A 20,758-nucleotide genomic window follows, 5' to 3' on the forward strand; every position below is an offset into this window, starting at 1 on the left:
CTCACTGTGGAGAGCAAGGCTTCTTATAGCGAGTGTTGTCTCACTTCCTCAAACCTCTTTACTCTTCTCTTTTTTCACACAAGAGATTATTTGGTACAGTCATGGAGTGTCAAAACATATTGTAAAGTAAATTGTGTAGATGGCAAATAATAGTATTTCCTATTTGTTTGCAAGGGCATCTCATCAGTGACACAAAAATATGATGGTTTACCTTTGCTAGCGCTTAATAGCATAGCATAGGAAGTAGCCCACATGTGAAATGCTTTGCCTCTGATCTCAGACCATTAAGTTGTTTTGTCTATTTTTGTTGAATATATTTAATGAATATAAGTTCAATGTCATTACCGAATGATAACATAATGAACAATGGTGATGAGCAGGCCTGTTGTATTATTTTCACTGTGTTTAAAATGTGGAAGTGGTAACAGGTAAACAACAGGAAATTACACATTTTTAATTGCTAATCTCAAACCTAAGTAGAAAGCAGGTTTCTCAAGTCAACGTTAACACAGAAATTTCCTTAGAGATCTTTAATATAAAGCCACCACACACAGTATAATCACTCAACATAATGCCAAAACAGAAGGTGTCATGTAGAACAAAGCAACTCAAAAATCAAAAAGCATGAGCTAAAACCTTAGATTCGTACCCCTCACTTTAATCATATTTACACTGTTCTAAGCCTACTATTTCTCGTTCCCCATCAGTTTAGTCTATGGCGCCATCTAAAGGCTGTCTAAATACTAGCCTTTTCATAAGATATGCATTAGTAAACTACTTCATCGATACCAGACGTAGAATTTGTTTCATTTTGATTAACTTTAATAAACTTTGGAAACGTGTAATTACCATTAATTAATGATGATTAACTTTTCCCTCTTATTCCCTCATGTCAAAAAGTATTCATCATTTATTGACCAAAGAAATCTGTTTAGACCTGAAGGTAAATGTTGAGAAGTGTTTATGATATTTCTATATATTCTTAATTTCTACTGCTGGCTGCTGCTGCTAGCTATGTTTCATCACATACTCATCTGCCCTTCTGAAGACCTTTACTCCCAACTTTAACCCCTGGGACGGTGGTTCTGTAGCAGCTCAGCTGCAACACAGGAAGAGTTCAGGTTAAGAGTTTCATTCGAGGGCGGCAGCAGCTCAGGAGGTGAAGCAGGTCCTATGGAGACTGGAGGGTTGCTGGTTCGAGCCCCTGCTCCTCCAGGCTCAGTGATGAGGTCTCCCTGAGCAAGACCCCTGACCCAACCCTAACTGCTCCACCACAAGCTGGCTGTTCCCTTGAGGGTTGACATGAATGTATGAATGGCTGAATGTGGTCCACTAATTATGAATTCTCTTGAGCAGCCCTAGGTTGGGAAAGCACCTAAGAAATATGTCCATTTACAGTTTCAGATTCGTTAAAAACCTACTTTATGAAATCTTAGGGAAAAAATGAAAATAACAATTTCTATAGATAACTAATAGAACGCTTGAATATAAGAGTCCGTGATTAGTCTGTGGAGTCCTAACCACTAGACTAGGTTCTGGGCAAAAGGGTCTGGGTTTGATCCCCAATGTCAAAATGCACGAAGCGTATATATCCCTACCTGCTCCTTAATAATGTATCTGAATTCACTCTTCCTCACTTTGGATAAAGGCAGCTGCTAGAATGACTCAACAGTAATATGGTTGAAGCTATGTGGTGTTTAGAAATGATGCAGCAGATCCGGCCTCTCAACACAGCCGTCTGGAGAGGCGCTGCTGTGGTCCGTGGTTCACAGGCTGCACCATGGAGCCAATCCTCTCTGTCACGGCATTAGAGGAAGTATAGATATGTATGTATATAAATATATATATTTGTGTGCTGAAAACGCTCTTGCAAATACTTTGGTAATTGCAAGACATTGTCCGATTATGAACACACATTCATGTGGCCACTATGAACACTACAAAAGTTCATAGAGTAACACAAATAGACATAAATATAGAGGATTAAATGAACACCCAGGCACCCAGGCTCACGTTCCTACAGTGTCACACTTCACTCAGAGTCACTGATTGTCCATGGTGCAGATGGACTTATTTGGTTACATAATAACATTACTGAGTAGTTTTTAGTGACATGTGATCAATGAAATAAAGATGCATAATGTTGTCAATGCTTTGTTTGTTGGGTGCATAATCGACAACGTTTTAAAAGTCAAATTTTATTGAACTGAAGAGGAAACATCAATTGGCCTATACTCTGTTAGCATTTTATCTTAGATTATAACAATCCAAGAGTTATGGTTCGCCTATGATAGTGCTTAATAGCATAAGAAATAGCTTGAAACACTTTATCTTTGATCTGAAAGCAATGGTTTGTCTCTTTTTGTCAATTATATTTGGCTATCCTCATCAATGTGTAGCCATGTGTAAGATCACAAGCCTTTATATTTCTGTTAAATCTCATTATGAACTTATGACATAATGCAAAATGGAGAAATCAGAATGTTTTTATTGCACAATTGAAAGTACATCTCAGTTACATTTGTAGCCTACATATCTAAAGCATAACAGAATGAGGCGTTTGGTAGAACAAGAAATTTTTTTAATGCAAGAGCTTTAAAATAGTCGTATTATTATATAATTAACCTCATTTAGTTAGTTTGTCATTTTGACAGTTGGTGGACGGTGACAAAATGGACGCCCGTGTCCGCAGTGTCCCCAACACATCTGGGAGGGGCCCTCAGGTTTTCATAGGTAGCCGCATCGCTAAGTTCACCAGGATCCTCTTGGTCCTGTAAGAACCAAAATATATATTTTTAATTAATCAATGAAATGTCCCTTGCATTATACGATACGTTTACAACGTATTTCCTAATTTGTTTAATAAATGTCGGTAAAACTGTGTACCAACAGAGAATTAACAGGAAAATTATATTTTATTAGAGAAGCCGCGCCAGGAACATTTCCTGGAGATTCAGATTGAAACGTAAACCTTTTAAATGTTGCTCTGTTGACTCCCCCCCAACCTTCTCTGTGTCTCAGGTCCATGAGTGACCTGTGAGGTGGGCGTGGCTGAGTCTATAATGTTTACCTGTGCTGAGCCTACTGCCCTCTGCCCACCACGCTGGACCACAGAGGGGCCCCTGGGAGCCCAGTCCAGGTCCATCTCCACAGTGTGCTGCTGCTACACATTCACATGAGATAAGATGAACTCCTTTAATCCCACAGGGGAGGAACTAGAGACAAAACCTTTAAATAAGAATAATAAAACAGAAAGATATACAGAAAATAGATCTTATACACAATAACATTAGGGTACTTAATGTTTGTTGCTGGTACACATTAACATAAGAAAAGATAAAGTGTACTTCATTAATCCAAGGTGGGAAATAAGGGTGACAGAAATTAGAATAAAAAACTCAACAATAAAAACTATGGAAAAATAGACAAAGGGTAAATCTTTTATGTATGTATATATATATATATATATAAATAAACTTATATTTCAATTTGGATGCAATAAATTATAATTGCATTAATTAAAAAAAATTAATAATTCATTCAAGGAAACCAGACATTAAGATGTGCATGTGAGATGTATTCAATTTGACGATTACACGACAGAATGGATGGGGTGTGTGTGTGTGTGTGTGTGTGTGTGTGTGTGTGTGTGTGTGTGTGTGTGTGTGTGTGTGTGTGTGTGTGTGTGTGTGTGTGTGTGTGTGTGTGTGTGTGTGATGAATGGGTGAAGGAGTCTCACCTGGTCACTGGCCCCTGAGCCGAGGCGTTCTCTGGCTGGCGGGGCGTCGCTGGCAGAGTTCAGACCCTGCACCAACACAGTCATCAGTTACTGCTGCTCACATCCCTCTAGCAGCCACCGCCCTCCAAAGGGACCGACCCTCTACAACTATCACTGCAACGCATCGACATTAGAGCCGCTACAGGAAACTGGGCTACGGCACCTACAGCTTAAAAATAGACTAGACAGAGTTCAGAGTAGCCAATCAGATGGAGATCATTCATAAGTGGTAGTTTAAAGAGTAATATATCACATTTCAAAGGGTTTTCTAAATCCCAAAACAACTCAACAAAGTGCATTGTAGACTGCTAGAGCTGCTCGATAATCACAAATCAGCAGTAGTCTCTTCCTTTTATATTGCTAAGCCTCATTAAACACCCCACCCTCCTTTACTGCAACATTTTAAATGTCATTATTACTAACATGTAGTTAAAATGGTAGCAGCCTGTGCTAACATTGACCTGCTTAGTGTGGATCGTTGTCATATTCTCCACTTGTTGAGCAACACAGTAAATAGAGAACAAGTCAACCTGGCCACGAACACAACATGTTACTGTAATTCATCCTCTTTGGTCTTTAACTCACAATGCACTCTTCTGTTTCCGCCTTGGTACCTGGTGGAGAGAAAGCCACAGTCAGTGTTTCCATGGCAATATAAACAGGTGTGAAGATGGAGACGTGACCACAAGTCAAGTAAAGACAATTAGTAAAGCCCTCAACTCAGTTAAAGTCCCGAAGGCCTTCACAGACCCACACTATATAAGACACACCCTCACCCCAAGGACTAGACTTTAAGCCTTCTGGAGGACAAGGAAAACGGCACAACACAGAAATAGGTGCTGCCTTTTTGATGCAAAGTCTCTTTAAGATATTTAAAATATCCAAGATCTATTTAGCCTTGAGATGGAACACACATGAGGTTTTAAACCCTCTCTCTCTCTCTCTCTCTCTCTCTCCCCCCCCTCTCTCTCTCTCTCCCCCCCCCGCTCTCGGTCTCGCTCTCTCTCTCTCTCTCCCCCCCCCCCCCCCCCTCTCTCTCTCTCCTCACCTCTGGTTCTCCACCAGCCAATGAGGCTGAGCAGAACCACCAGGGTCAGGACGGAGAAGCCCAGCAGCACCAGGACCCGCAGCAGGACCCCCGCTGTAGGAGCTGGAAGAGATCACACCGACCTCCATGAGCTGATGGTACAACGCCTTGAGTGGTTACAGAGGGTGATGGAGGCCATTTACCATTATAACAACACACATGGGGTTATGTCTGCAACCACAGAGAATTAAACAGGCTTTATCTGTAAATAATAGGATGAAAGAGAGTAGGATGGTCTAACTAAGTGTACATATCTGGCCATGGTCTGCTATTCAAAATGATTAAAGGTTAAAACCGACACACAATAGAAAAGATTTGATGATAGAATACAGAATATTATCCTAGTTTTAGAGGTTGACTCCCAGCCAAAAGGTTCTGGGTTTGAACCCCACTTTGACCCAACATTTTCAGTTCTGAGCACATTTTCACTTTTGTGAAAATGGCTACGTTCATGTCCTTTAGAAAAGATGCAGATTCGATATCTCACAGCCATTTCATTTGCAGACGTGTTGCTGTGGCCATCGGTTCACATGCGGCCAGAAATTCATCTCTGTCACAGCGTACGGGGAAGTATTTTGTGTGCTGATGAAGTTGTGAAAACGTTGTGTTCGATTATCAGATCATTAACACACATCCTATGGCACTATGAGTCAATAGATGTAAATATATACAGCTCACTTTGGTTTCTAATTGAACTATAGCCTAATAACTAAAAACCTCCTTACTATAGGAAAATATTTCATAGCCATTGAAGCGATAATCATGTATTTTAGTGCAGATTCTGCCTCACTGATTTTTAACGGCAAAATAATAGCCTACCACAAGACAAATAGCAGCACTAATTGGAAGTGACCCAATTGACTGACCTCCACTACCAAGTCCTCAGAGTTACATGATGGATAAAGACACCATTTTGAAACATGGCTCCTCATGATAGAGATGAATTACCTTTCACTGTAGTTGAGGTTGGTGGGGATGTGCTTGTGGTTTTCGCAAATGAAGATTGTGCATATGTCAATTGCAAATAAAACATGAGCACAGATCCGTATTGTTCCCAGGCTACATCCCACCCAAACTAGTTTGCAGACATGCTGCAATGGTTGTGGTTAATGAAGCAGGCCTACGTCACTGGCCAGCACTGTGTTCCTGTGAACTTGAAGTAGGAAGTGTGATGGTTTCATTGGGTTGGCTGTGGTGATGGTCGGACCGTTATAACACATATGTTGATGATTTACGTGTCCTAAATCCACAGATTAAGAAAGAACACCATTTTGAAACACAACACAAGATAGAGATGAAATACCGTTGGGTGTATGTGGTGTTGGTGTTGTTGGGGGCCATGATGTTGTGCTGCTGCCGGCTGCTCCTTGTGGATTAAAAATCAATGACAGAACAAAGAGAAACATGGAACAAGTCATCAGCTACTAGTTAAGGTGTTTGATTCCCAGATAAATTGGTTGTGGGTTATTGAGGAAAAACAGTTTTGATCCTTTGTGGTATGGTCGTCTCGTGTCGTGCTAGGTATAACTAGGAGAGTGGTAAACGTTCAACACATGGTTTATTCTAACAGAGACACAAGGTAAACAGGCTTGTGTTCTGGAGGTGGTTCATGAAGCATCTCCCGAACACAGGTAAATAAACCGTTATATTGGGAGTGGGCGGAGCGGTAAATAGGCCACGCCTACATGTTCTAACTGACCCAGGTAAACCTTTGGTCTGTCTTGGCGGGAATGGCCAACGGAAATGGCAAAGTGGCCATGTTTGTAGTCTTTAACTTATCTATAAAATCATTAAAACCTTATGTGGTGAAGAAACCATTCATAACTGTTGTTAGCTTGACATATGTCATCAGAAATAGCATAGACTAAAATAATTTACTTCAGGGTTCCATCCCCAATGTCCACACTACACAGCCTGACTGTCATGGCGTCCTTGAGCGAGCTGCCCCTAACCCCTACCTGCTCCTTAATGACATGTGTCTGAACTCACTGTTTATACACCTTGACTAAAGCATCTGCTAAAGTGACTCAATAGAGATTTATATAGTTAACTCTCATTTAGAAATTATGCAGTTTCTGTTGCAACACTTGCTCATATGCTTTGCTGTTGTGAGTGGCTCTAAGTCAGGTCACACACGGACAGAATTTCAATTTGGTTATGTGCAAGGGCAAGTATTTTTGCATGCAGAAGAACGTGGGAAAACTTTTGTTGGTGATGCAGTGAGAGATTGTTAGAACACATACCCAGGTCTGTAGTGTCACATGTTAATGAATTTGGTTTTGTCTCTGGCTTAACTATGATAACTCAAAACCTCTTAACTATATCAAAGCACTTATCAACTCAGCCATCACTTGATGCAGAGTGTGTATCCAGCCTGACTCATGCCCCTGCAGACATGTTGTTGTGGTTAATAAAGTACATCTCTGGCCAGCTCTGTGTTTCTGTGAAACAGAAGTAGGAAGTGTGATGGGTTACTAGTGTTGGTTGTGGTGAAGTTAGATAGTTAGAAGACATAACTTGATGCTCCAAGTCCACAGAGTAACAGGGATAGATAGAAACACACCATTTTAAACCATGACAGTGATAGAATACCGTTCAGTGTGTGTGTGGTTGGTGTTGATGTTGAGGGCCTTGCTGCTGGGCTGCTGCTGGCTGCTCCTACTGGATTAAAATCAATGGAAAAGAGGAACATTAATCACACCTTATAACAAATATGCTTTAAGATATCATTTTAGACAAGCGTTGAGTTTTATCAAGGTTTACAGTTATAACAGAAGAATGTGTGATTGTTTCATCATACTTTAGTGGAGATGTCAGAGATTCTACAGGTTCCTCACGGTAGGCCTCTCGTACCTCCAGTACCAAGTACTCAGAGTTACATGCTGGATAAAGACACCATTTTGAAACATGGCTCCTCATGATGGTGAATTACCTTTCACTGGTGTAGTGGTTGGTTTGGATGTGCTTGTGTTTGCTACTCCATGTGGCAAAAACAATGCCAAGACAAAGAGAAACATGGAATAAGTAAACCATCACAATAACTCTTTCCAACAAATATGCTTAACATTTGAGGTTAGGGATGAGAGTTTTTTCCTGCTGATTGTGTGTGGGGGCCAGATTTCTTTCTGATTTGTAAATTAAGTTCATGTCTAAAATGTAACTAAACAAACGATTTTGGGATGTTCTCATCATATTTGGTGGTGATAATGTCAGAGATTATCATGTTCCTAATGCTGGCATGCATTCATTGATTCATCCACTACCAAGTCCTCAGAGTTACATGACAGATAAAGACACCATTTAGAAACATGGCTCCTCAAGATAGAGAAGAAATACCTTTCACTGTGGTTGGGGTTGGTCTTTGTGTGCTTGCTGCTCCATGTGGATTAAAAGCAACGACAGAACAAAGACCAACATGGAATTACTAAACATAAATACTGTATGTGAGAATTTAAGGAATAAAATAATGCAAGAAAATGTCTAGAGTCATATCTGATATATTCAATGGGAAAGAAAAGAGAAATACGGTGTTAGAATGAATGAATGAATACTTTATTCCGGACTCGAAGTTCCATTTACAAGACAAGAATACAAATTACATGACAATACAAATACGAGGTCACACAGATTAAAAACGGTGTGACCTCGTAGTGGGGTAGTTTCTAACAGATTAGAAACTACCCTAATCACTCTTTTGCAACAACTACACCAGCTTCAAATCTATCCTTTTACAACAGGGTGGAGTGTTTTGTTCTGGTGGTGTGTCTGTGGGCCAGATATTTTACGGATGAATAACTGAAGACCATGAGGCTTGAAGACTATAAAAATGTAACAAATGAATGAATGTAAGAAAATGTCTACAGTAATGAAGACATCTATTTAAACTGTTAAAAATTAATCTCGTTGTCCCACAGGATTTTCAAATCTCAATAAGAGGATCCATGACACTATATTCAAATATGAATAATTGAAACACTACACGCGTCATAATTTTCCCAAAGTGTTTTAACCTGAAATTGTTAATTTAGGAGAGTACATAAAAATATAAATACTCACTTATTAGTTTTACTTCATGCCGTGTATGATCAACCTGTCCTCCTGATGATGGGTACTCTCTGCAGGCGTAAACACCTTCATCTTCCTTTCTTAACTTCTTTACCTCCAGAGAACACTCCTTTGTAACATGTAGTCTTTCTTTCTTGTATTCAGACTTAACCTTCCGTCCTACAACCAATTCTACAGCCGCTCCATTGTTGTAACTGAACAGCCAGGCAATATTGGAACAGTCACTCAGAGCCCTGCATGATAGAGAGACACTATCTCCAGCTTCTAACTCTGTTCTTCCATGATCTGAGGAGAAAGTTACTTTGTTACATTTGTCATTGATTGGAAAGATATCTGTGAGAGAGAACATTCTGTTATGTAATGTTTAGCAAACTATACACCTTTTAATTTGAATAAATAACTTTAAGGCCATAAACACAAACACCCACTGATAACTTTGCTAGTTTTTATTATCTTGTTTATTTAAAGTCATTACCTTTGTATGACGTTGAAGCAACCATATCTGTCTGTCTGTCTGTCTGTCTGTCTGTCTTTCTGCCTGTCTGATAGCTCAAACTACTGCTCACTGTGGAGAGCAAGGCTTCTTATAGTGAGTGTTCTCTCACTTCCTCAAACCTCCAACACTTTACTCTCCTCTTTTTTCACATGAGAGATTACCTGGTACAGACATGGACTGTAAAAACGTATCAGTATATTGTGAAGATGGACTTATTTGGCTATATAATAACATTTCCTATTTGTTTGTAATAACGTGTAATCAGTGATAGAAAAATACGATGGTTTACCCTTTGCTAGCGCTTAATGGCATAAGAAGTAGCCTACATGTGAAACACTTTTCCTCTGATCTCAAACTATTGGGTGGTAATTATCGTCTATTTTTATTGAATGAACAGTTCAATATCATCACCAAATGATTGTACAACATGAACATTATGCAAAATGGTGAGGAGCAGGCCTATTATATTATTTTCATTTTGTTAAAATGTGGAAGTGGTAAACAGGTAAACAACAGAAAATTATGTATTTTTAATCGCTCATCTCAAACCTAAGCAGAAATCAGGTTTCTCAAGTCAACGTTAACACAGGCGTTAACTTACAGAGATATTTAATATAAAGCTCACCAAATACACTCATATATAGTCACTCGACATAATGCCAAAACAGAAAAAGGTGTCAAGCAACTTAAATATAAAACAGCATGAGCTAAAACATCAGATTCGCACCCCACTCACTTTAAACACATTTACAAATAAACTTAACATTCCCTTTAAATAGGGTCTCACTGTAGCCAGGGATGTTTAAGAACAGTTCTAGGCCGACTTTTTTACATTCCCCATCAGTTTAGTCTATGGCGCCCTCTAAAGGCTGTCTAAATACTAGCAATTTCATAAGATATGAGCTAGTAGCCTCTTTCATGGAAACCATACGGGAAATATTTGCAATTTATGAATAACTTTAATAAACTTTGGTAATTTGTAGTTACCGGTAATTAATTGTGAATCACTTTTCCTCTGATAACCCTCATGTGAAAGAGCATTCAGCAATTATTGATCAAAAAATGTGTTTACACCTGAAGGTAAACATGGATTATTGACAATAACAGTTTTTTATCTTTTTATATATTCATCATTTCTACTGCTGGCTGCTGCTGCTGGCTCTGTTTCATCCCGTACTCATCTAAAGACGTTTTGATATTATGCCCGTTTGTTGACGGTGGCGTAGTGTACGTCCACATCACCAGCCTTCTCTCCACATCTGGGAGAGGCCCTCACTGAGGCGTAGGTCACTGCATCGCTGGAATCGTCCTCAACCTATAGCGTGACGGACGTGAAACAGAATGTCGTGACACAGTATACCTCATCCTCATCATCCTCATCGTCATCCGCTTATCCGGGGTCGGGTCGCGGGGGGAGCAGCTCAAGCAGGGGATATACCATGACATGGAATAACTGTGATATGGAATGTTGTGATATGATTCATTCCATGGTGTGGACATGATGCTCTGTGCTTTGATGCTGCTGTGACGAGGTACGAGAGCCAGGTGGTGCAAGAGCCTTGGCATGATATATCACGACAACATGTACGCTGCGACATTCAATACTATTATTATTGACCTCTTGTGGTGTGCTTCCACCAGGAGACAGTTTACCTGTGCTGTAGCCACGCTCCTCTGTCCCTCATACAGGACAATGGAGGCGTATGTTGGACCTCCGCCCTTATCTCCGTCCACGCTGAGATGCTGTGTGACACGGTCAGGAGTTGCGGAGTCAGACGCATTCGATTCATGTTCCATAGATTTTGTATTATGCTCAATTCAATTACTTGAAGTGGATAAATTGAGGCAGGATGTGTGCGTGCGTGGTGCGTGCGTGCGTGCGTGCGTGCGTGCCTGTGTGTGTGATGAATGGATGAATAAGTCTCACCTGGTCATGAAGGCCTCCTATGACTGGTGGGGTGTCCCTGATAGAGTTCAGACCCTGCACCCAGTACAGGAACCCAATTACTCATCAGCTGGTCTCACCAGTGGTGGGGTCCATTTTGTGACCCCAACATATTTTGTGCATCTGCTATAAACAGGACGATAGAGTAGTCTATAGTCTATTGATTATAGTGACTCAAACCAAAAGCTTCTGGATTTTAACCCCAATGTCTAACTACAAGATGCCAATATCCCTACCTACCCCTGCATTATATTAGTCGATTTGGATTGAAACAGCTGTTTAAATTACTGAAAAGTATTTCATGTCCATTATTCAGATTCTTCATCTCAACATAGCGGTTGCATCTGCAGATATGTTGTTTGGTCAGCGTTTCCTACGCTGCAGACCTTCATATGTCAAAGAGTTAGGGGAAGTCATTTTTATTTTTGTATCTCGCTGTCAGCGATAGTCAGAATATTAACACTCATGCCTGTGGCCACCTTGAGTTATAATGCTACGTTGTGTAGCATTATAACCACGGAACGTCCACCTACAAACATTGAGCTAGATGGCTTTAATGCTATTTCTTATTCAACCAAATAGTTTAAGTTCTGTCTTTTAAACTCACAATGGTTGTGGGGTCCTTTGGCCTCTTGTTTCCTGTGAAGAGAAAGCCACAGTGAACGTTTCCATGGTGATATAAACGGTGTGTAGACAGATGTAAACGTGACAACATGATGGTGTTAATGTTCTCCTCTCACCTCTCCTGTGCCAGCGAATGAGGAGAACCAGGCCCACGATCAACAGGACCGCTGCACCCAGCGCTACCCCTGCTGTTAACCCAGGTCCACCTGCAACCCAGATCCATAGAGTTTACGTTCCTCTCGTTCGTAGTCGGCAGGATCTCAGATGAATTAAGGACCTACAAGGGTGGATATGGACTTATGTTGGAAACCATAGAAAATGACAAAAGGTTAAACGGACATACTATGAACAATATTTAATGATAGAATACAGAATATTATCCTACTTTTTATAGAGGTTGACTCCAAGGCAAAAAGTTCTGGGTTTGAACCCAAATTTGAACCCCACATTTTCACTTTTGTGAAAACATGTCCTTTAGAAAAGATAGAGATTCGATATCTCACAGGATCTCACACGATATCTATTTGTGTGCTGATGAAGTTGTGAAAACGTTGTGATAGATTATCAGATCATTAACACACATCCTATGGCCACTATGAGTCAATAGATTGAAATATATACAGCTCACTTTTGCCTCTATTTAAATATAACGCTTGTAACGGGTCAATGTAGCGCTGGACACAGGTTTTTGCTTCTTCCACCAGGAAGTTCTTTTATTGTCTTTTCAAACGTGTAACCAAAGACAATTGGATCAAGTGTAAATTATATTTTGCTCGACGCGATCTCCGTTGGCGATCGGCTTCTTTCTGCTGCCAATCCTTCCTGGATTCCCCTCTCACTACAAGACAAAAGCAGGCAAACACTCCCTGATTGGCCTGAGTGCCGACACCTGCCCGCACTCAGGTCCAATCCCCCCAGCCAATCCGGTGCTCTCCCAACCTGCCCATACTCCCCCTGCAGGCCAGACGTCGCACGTCCCCCCACACACCCCCACCGCCCGACACAGGCCGGGGTCACATCCGGCCGCCAACTCACTCCCCCCCCCCAGAGCGGGAGAGGAAGTCCGCCACGGCCATCTGCGCCCCAGGCCTGTGCACGACCTGAAAATTAAAGGGCTGCAACGCGAGGTACCACCGGGTGATCCTCGCGTTGACGTCCTTCATGCGGTGGAGCCACTGGAGGGGGGCGTGGTCGGAGTAGAGGGTGAACGCGCGTCCCAGCAGGTAGTAGCGGAGGGCGCCGACCGCCCACCGGATGGCGAGGCACTCCTTCTCCACCGTGCTGTACCGACCCTCCCGGTCTGATAATTTCCGGCTCAGGTACAGCACCGGGCGGTCGACCCCCTCCACCTGCTGGGTCAGGACTAGGGCTGGGACGACGCGTCGACGTAATCGACGACGTCGACGCATAAATTACGTCGACGCGAAAAATGCGCGTCGATTTAAAAAAAAAAAAAAAAAAAAAAAAAGATGGGCGGCGCCGGAGCGTAGTTGCAACGCGAGTGGCTCCTCAGACTTTCATAAGGGCAAGGCGCCAAAAAAGGAGATGCCTTTCCATTCTAGCAACACGGCAATTCACCAGCACCTGAAGAGGCGCCACCCGGTAGCAGCTGCAGATGACCGAGCACCGTAGAATTCTAAGAATGCATTACTTTGCACTTTTATATAGGAATTTAAAGGCAATAAACATGTATTGAAATGTTAAGGAATTCATATTTTATCATTCAGATATGTAAATCAACATGTATAAATTGCTATTAGTCAATTAATGGGGAGATAATCGAGAATCGAATCGAATCGAAATCGAATCGGACTGAAAAAATGAATCGTTAGATGAATCGATGCATCGAAAAAATAATCGCTAGATTAATCGTTTAAAAAATAATCGTTTATCCCAGCCCTAGTCAGGACCGCGCCCAACCCCCTATCCGACGCGTCCGTCTGCAGGGAAAAAGGGAGATCAAAGTTAGGAGCACACAGGACCGACTTTCCACAGAGGGCTGTTTTAATAGCCTCAAACGACACCTGACATGGCTCCGACCACTGGACTGTATCTGGGGCTCTCTTACGGGTGAGGTCGGTCAAGGGGCTGGCCAGGTCGGAGAAATTCGGTACGAACTGCCGATAGTAGCCCGCCAGTCCCAGGAACCGCCTCACCTCCTTTTTGGTCCTGGGCCGAGGGGAGGCCGCGACCGCCGCCGTCTTACCGACCTGCGGCCGGACCTTCCCCCGCCCCAGGTGGAACCCCAGATATTGAATCTCCCTCCGCCCGATCACGCACTTCTTCGGGTTGGCCGTGAGCCCCGCCCGTCTCAGCGACTGAAGGACGGCCGCCACCTGCCGCACATGCTGCTCCCACGTTCCGCTATAGATAACGATGTCATCGATGTAGGCAGCAGCATACGCGGCGTGGGGCCGTAACACCCGGTCCATCAGCCGCTGAAACGTGGCCGGGGCCCCGAACAACCCGAACGGAAGCACCTTAAACTGGTAGAGACCGAGCGGAGTGGAGAAGGCTGTTTTTTCCCGGGCTGCTGGAGACAACGGAATCTGCCAGTAGCCCTTTGTGCAGTCCAGGGTCGTATAATATTTGGCCATGCCAAGCCGGTCCACTAGCTCGTCGATCCGAGGCATTGGGTAGGCATCGAACTTTGACACCGCATTCACCCTACGGTAATCTACACAGAACCGGACAGACCCGTCCGGCTTCCCCACCAGCACGACGGGACTGCACCAGTCACTGTGAGACTCCTCGACCACGCCCAACTCCAACATGGTTGCCAATTCGCGCCGTACCACATCTTGTTTGTGGACGGGCAGCCTGTAGGGGCGTGTCCGCACCGTTAAACCTGGCTGCGTCTCGATGTTGTGAGTAATCAGAGGGGTGCGACCGGGCAGGGGCGAAAATACGTCGGCGAACCGGAGTTGTAGACCGGCAACGTCCCGTGCCTGACTCTCTACGAGACCCTCGCCCTGACCGACCGGGGGGGTGGGGCCTAGGCTAGGGACGTCCGGCCCAAACTCCTCCTTCTCCGGTAACGTCGACGCAAACGCGACAGGGACCGCATCGTTCCACCTCTTTAGGAGGTTGATGTGGTAGACCTGCTTGCTTTCGCCCCTGTCCGTGCGCGCCACCTCGTAATCCACGTCCCCAACCCGCCGTGTGACCACAAAGGGCCCTTGCCACTTCGCGAGTAATTTGGTGCTAGAGGTGGGCAACAGAACGAGGACCTTATCCCCCGGTGCAAGATCGCGTAATCTAGTCCCTCTGTCGTACAGGCGTTTCTGATTCTCCTGGGCTTGGTGCAAATGCTCACGTGACATTACCCCGAGTGAGTGGAGCTTTGCACGCAAGTCCATGACGTACTGGATTTCGTTTTTACTGTCGCTGGACCCCTCCTCCCAGGTTTCTTTAATGAGGTCCAGGACGCCCCTGGGCCTGCGCCCATAGAGCAACTCGAATGGGGAAAACCCCGTGGAAGCCTGAGGAACTTCCCGCACCGCAAACAACAGAGGGTCTAGCCATTGATGCCAATTTCGAGCATCCTCCAGTACAAACTTCCGGATCATGGACTTTAACGTCCGGTTAAACCTCTCGCACAAGCCGTCAGTGGCTGGGTGATAGACGCTCGTGCGGATGGCCTTCACCTTCAACAACCCGTAAAGTTCCTTCATCGTGCGTGACATGAAATTGGTGCCCTGGTCAGTGAGAATCTCTTTCGGGATTCCCACCCGCGATATGACATGAAACAACGCCTGCGCAACACTCTTCGCAGAGATGTTGCGCAATGGAATTGCTTCCGGGTATCGGGTTGCGTAGTCGATCAGGACCAACACAAATCGATACCCTTGTGAGGAACGTTCTAATGGCCCGATAATGTCCATGCCCACGCGGTCGAATGGGGCCTCCACCAGAGGAAGGGGCCGCAAGGGAGCCCTGGGAATGGCGGGGGGATTCACCAGCTGGCACTCGGGGCAGAAGGCGCACCACCTACGCACTTCCGCCCGAATCCCCGGCCAATAGAATCGAGCCATTATCCGGTTTAGTGTTTTCTCGTACCCCAAATGGCCCGCCATTGGGTTGTAATGCGCCGCCTGGAAAATCATTTCCCGGCGGCTCCTGGGTACCAGCAACTGGGTAAAAATCTCCTCACTCTCGGTGTCACGACCCACCCGATAAAGCCTATCCCTAATGACCACAAAGTGTGGGTAAGTCAGCACTGCGTCTGGCTGTACCCTCGAACCATCAATAGCAATCACTTGGTCGAAGGCTGAGCGTAAAGTAGCATCCCGAGACTGCTCGAGGGGGAAATCGTCTACCGGTGGGAAGCTCGGCGCTCGGACCTCGGGTTGAGAACCTCCCGCCTCCTCCCCCGATTCCTGATCAGCGTCGGACGCCCTTGCATCGGCGCAGAACACAGCGCATGACCTACATGTCCCTATCTGTCGTGTCCGCACCCCCGTAGTCTCGCTAACCGCCCCTGGAAACCCAGCCCAATCTAACCCTAGAATCAGGGGGTGCGTGAGGCTCGGACTAACCGCCGCCTTGACTCTATGCGTTTTCCCCCCGTAACGAATTTCGATAGGGACCAAGGGATACGTGTGAACATCCCCGTGTATACATTTCACCGAAACGCTCGATGCCTCTATCAACGCCTCGGACCGCACCAGGCGCTGGTGGATCATGGTCTGCATGCAGCCCGAGTCCAACAGCGCCCGGTGCGTACCCCGTTGTATCCTCACCGGGATACGGTACCGTGGGGAGGAGACGGGGCACCGGTGACGCGGACGACCTGACCCACCTCCATCATAGGGCACTCCCGCCGGAAGTGGCCAGGCCGCCCGCACCGCCAGCACCCCTCCCCTGCCGCTTGAGCGCCCGCCTGTGGAGTGGGGGTGGGAGGCGACTCATGTGCCCGCTCTGGAACGCCCCCCCATCTCGCCCTCGGCGCCGGGGTTGGTCTGTCCCGCCGTGGGGCAGCCGCACCGGTACGTGGGCTCGGTGTCGGTGGTCGCTGGCCCGCTGGTGGTGGTTGCAGGTGGCTCTCCGCCAGGACGACCGCGGCGGAGAGAGCCTCGGGTCGGTGGTATCGGACCCAGGCGGAGGTCCTAGCCGGCAGCCCCTCCACGAACCTCTCCAGGGCCACTTGCTCCACCACGTCCTCTGCCGTGTTCCGGTCTGGGACCAGCCACCTCCTGGCCTGGTCCATCAGCTGCTGGGCGAAGGCGAAGGGTCGGTCGCCCTCACGGGAGGCCAGCGCCCGAAACCGCCGGCGATGTTCCTCCGGGTAGAGGCCCAGCCGGTCTCGGATGGCCCTGGTGATGGCGTCGTAGTCCCGCTGGGCCCCAGCCGGCAGACTGTGGGCCGCAAGCTGCGCCTCTCCTGTTAGGAGCGGCAGGAGACGGTGCGCCCACTCCGGGCGGGGCCACCCTGAGACCTCGGCCACCCCCTGGAAGGTCTCGAGGAAGGCTTCCGCGTCGTCCGCCTCCCCCATCTTCGGGACGTGTATGTTTGTCGCGGGTCCCGCCCCCCGGGGTCCTTCACCGCGTCCGCCGGAGGCGAGGAGCTCCCGGAGCATGGCCCGATCGGCGGCCAAGGATTGCGCCAGGTCCGTGAGCGCCTCGTTCTGCGCCTGGTGGAGCTGGCCTTGTCTCTCCGCCATCTGGGCTAGGTGCCCGAGCACGTTTCCCAATGGGGAATGGTCCATTTCTGTGCGCTCGCCCCGCGTTGGGTGCCACTGTAACGGGTCAATGTAGCGCTGGACACAGGTTTTTGCTTCTTCCACCAGGAAGTTATTTTATTGTCTTTTCAAACGTGTAACCAAAGACAATTGGATCAAGTGTAAATTATATTTTGCTCGACGCGATCTCCGTTGGCGATGCATATGTAATTAGTAGATAAAACATGAGCTCAGATCCGTCTTGTTCCCAGGCTACATCCCACCCAAACTAGTTTGCAGACATGCTGCAATGGTTGTGGTTAATGAAGCAGGCCTACGTCACTGGCCAGCTCTGTGTTCCTGTGAACATGAAGTAGGAAGTGTGATGGTTTCAGAGGGTTGGCTGTGGTGATTGTCGGACCGTTACAACACATGTTGATGATTCACATGACCTAAACCACAGATTAAGAATGAACACCATATTGAAATGGTGTTCTTCTCACCATTGGTTGGTGTTGGTGTTGAGGGCCTTGCTGCTGGGCTGGTGCTGGCTGACTCCACAGCCTGCCTTAACCCCTACCTGCTCCTTAATGACATGTGACTGAACTCACTGTTTGTACACCTTGACTAAAGCATCTGCTTAAGTGACTCAATTGAGATGTAGTTGTCTCTCATTTAGAAATCATGCAGATTCTGTTGCAACACTTGCTCATATGCTTTCCTGTGGTGAGTGGCTCTAAGTCAGGTCACACACGGACAGAAATTCTATTTGGTTTTGTGCAAGGGAAAGTATTTTAGCATGCAGAAGAAAGTGGGAAAACTTTTGTTGGTGATGCAGTGAGAGATTTTCAGATTGTTAGAACACATACCCTGGTCAGTAGTGTCACATGTTACTGATAATAAACTTGGTTTTGTCTCTGGCTTATGATAACTCAAAACCTCTTAACTATAAGAAAACACATCATATAAACTCAGCCATCGCTTGATGCAGAGCTTTTATCCAGCCTGACTCATGTCCCTGCAGTCATGTTGTTGTGGTCAATAAAGTACATCTCTGACCAGCTCTGTGTTTCTGTGAAACAGATCTAGGAAGTGTGATGGTTTAATAGTCTTGGTTGTGGTGAAGCTAGATAGTTAGAATACATAACTTGATGCTACAAGTCCACAGAGTTACATGATGGATTAAGACATAATTTTTAAACATGGCTCCACACGATAGAGATTAAATACCTTTCACTGCTGGAGTTGTTGGTTTGGATGTGCTTGTGCAAGTTGTGTTTGCTACTCCATGTGCCAAAAGCAATGACAAAACAAATAGAAACATGGAATTAGTAAACCATCACAATAACTCTTTCCAACAAATATGCTTAAAAAAAACATTTTAGGCAAGGGATGAGAGTTTTGTCCTGCTGGTGTGTGTGTGTGTGTGTGTGTGTGTGTGTGTGTGTGTGTGTGTGTGTGTGTGTGTGTGTGTGTGTGTGTGTGTGTGTGTGTGTGTGTGTGTGTGTGTGTGTGTGTGTGTGTGTGTGTGTGTGTGTGTGTGTGTGTGTGTGTGTGTGTAAGATATCTCTACAGTTATAAGTGCAGATTTTGGGGTGTTCTCATCATACTTTGGTGGTGATAATGTCAGAGATTCTCATATACCTAATGCTGGCATGCATGCATTGATTCGTTGAATACATAATTTGATGCTACAAGTACTCAGAGTTACATGATAGATAAAGACACCATTTTGAAACATGCTCCACAAGATAAGAGATAAAATACCTTTCACTGTGGTTGTGGTTGGTCTGTTTGTGCTTGCTGATCCATGTGGATTAAAAGCAAAGACAGAACAAAGACCAACATACATATATTAGAATTCAAGGAATAAAATAATGTAAGAAAATGTCCACATTCATATCTGATATATTCAATGGGAAAGAAAAGAGAAATATGGAATTAGAATCTATCCTAATCACTATTTTTTAACAACTAAACCAGCTTAATGTATCCTTTTATAACAGGGTGGAGGGTTTTGTTCTGGCGGTGTGTCTGTAGACCAAATATGCGACTGATGAATAACTGAAGACCATGAGGCTTGAAGACTATAACAACTTTAGAAATAAAACAATGCAAGAAAATGTCGAAAGTAAAAAAGACATCTATTTAAACTGATAAAAGTTAATGTCATAGTCAGACAGGATTCTCAAAACTCAATCAGAGGACCCTATATTCAAATATTAATCATTGAAACACCACACAGTTCATATCGTTCGCATGGAAGAGTTTTAACCCAACAGCGTTAATTAAGGTTAGTGCATGAGAATATAAATACTCACTCATTAGCTCTAGTTGATGCGATGCATGATCAAACTGTAGTCCTGATGATGGAAAGGATCTGCAGGTGTATTGACCTTCATCTTCCTCTCTCTGAGTCTTCACCTCCAGAGAACACTCCTTTGTAACATGTAGTCTTCCTTTGTTGCCTTCAGACTTAAACTTCCCTCCTTCAAACAATGAATCAGCTGGACCACTCTTGTAACTGAACAGCCAGATAATACTGGAACAGTTACTCGGAGCCCCATCACATGATAGAGAGACACAATCTCCAGCTCTGAACTCTGTTCTTCCATGATCTGAGGAGAAAGTTGATCACTTAAGCCCATGTGTCATTGATTGGAAGGATATCTGTGAGACAGAACAATCAGTTATGTAATGATAAGCGGACTATGCACCTTTTCATTTGAATAAATAACTTCAAGGCCATCAAACACAAACACCCACTTATTACTTCACTAGTTATTACTATCTTGTACATTTAATATTTTTGTCCTTACCTTTGTGAGTGACCATATCTGTCCCCCTGTCTGTCCGTCTGTCTGTCTGTCTGTCTGTCCGTCTGTCCGTCTGTCTGTCTGTCTATCTCTCTGTATTTTTGTCTGATAACTCAAACTACTGCTCACTGTGGAGAGCAAGGCTTCTTATAGCGAGTGTTCTCTCACTTCCTCAAACCTCAAACCTATTTACTCTTCTCTTTTTTCATGCAAGAGATTATTTGGTACAGTCATGGAGTGTCAAAACATATTGTAAAGTAAATTGTGTAGATGGCAAATAATAATATT

At 44.8% G+C, this 20,758-nt stretch overlaps 1 protein-coding gene across 1 annotated transcript; it reads right to left on the reverse strand.

Moving 5' to 3' along the window:
* Window positions 1–2,642: 2,642 nt before the first annotated feature.
* LOC130374600 (uncharacterized) lies at window positions 2,643–20,532 on the reverse strand. The gene is made up of 11 exons (XM_056581466.1): window positions 20,474–20,532; window positions 19,976–20,272; window positions 19,422–19,457; window positions 7,798–7,839; window positions 7,458–7,523; window positions 6,169–6,231; window positions 4,827–4,928; window positions 4,364–4,392; window positions 3,740–3,805; window positions 3,071–3,163; window positions 2,643–2,771 (listed from the first exon to the last, which is right to left on the reverse strand). The coding sequence occupies exons 1-11, from the start codon at window positions 20,487–20,489 to the stop codon at window positions 2,643–2,645; spliced, it is 939 nt and encodes a 312-aa protein (XP_056437441.1). The 5' UTR covers window positions 20,490–20,532.
* Between the last annotated feature and the right edge of the window lie 226 nt (window positions 20,533–20,758).

This window comes from Gadus chalcogrammus, chromosome 21 (genome assembly GCF_026213295.1).
Source record: "Gadus chalcogrammus isolate NIFS_2021 chromosome 21, NIFS_Gcha_1.0, whole genome shotgun sequence".
Lineage (NCBI taxonomy): Eukaryota > Metazoa > Chordata > Actinopteri > Gadiformes > Gadidae > Gadus > Gadus chalcogrammus.

Excerpts from the sequence above, each read along its gene's own strand:
- LOC130374600 (XM_056581466.1), bottom strand. Across the intron at positions 19,458-19,975 it reads GCATCAACTAGAGCTAATGA|CAAGCACAAACAGACCAACC; the intron begins GTGAGTATTTAT and ends CACATGGATCAG. Across the intron at positions 3,164-3,739 it reads GCTCAGGGGCCAGTGACCAG|CAGCAGCACACTGTGGAGAT; the intron begins GTGAGACTCCTT and ends GTGAATGTGTAG.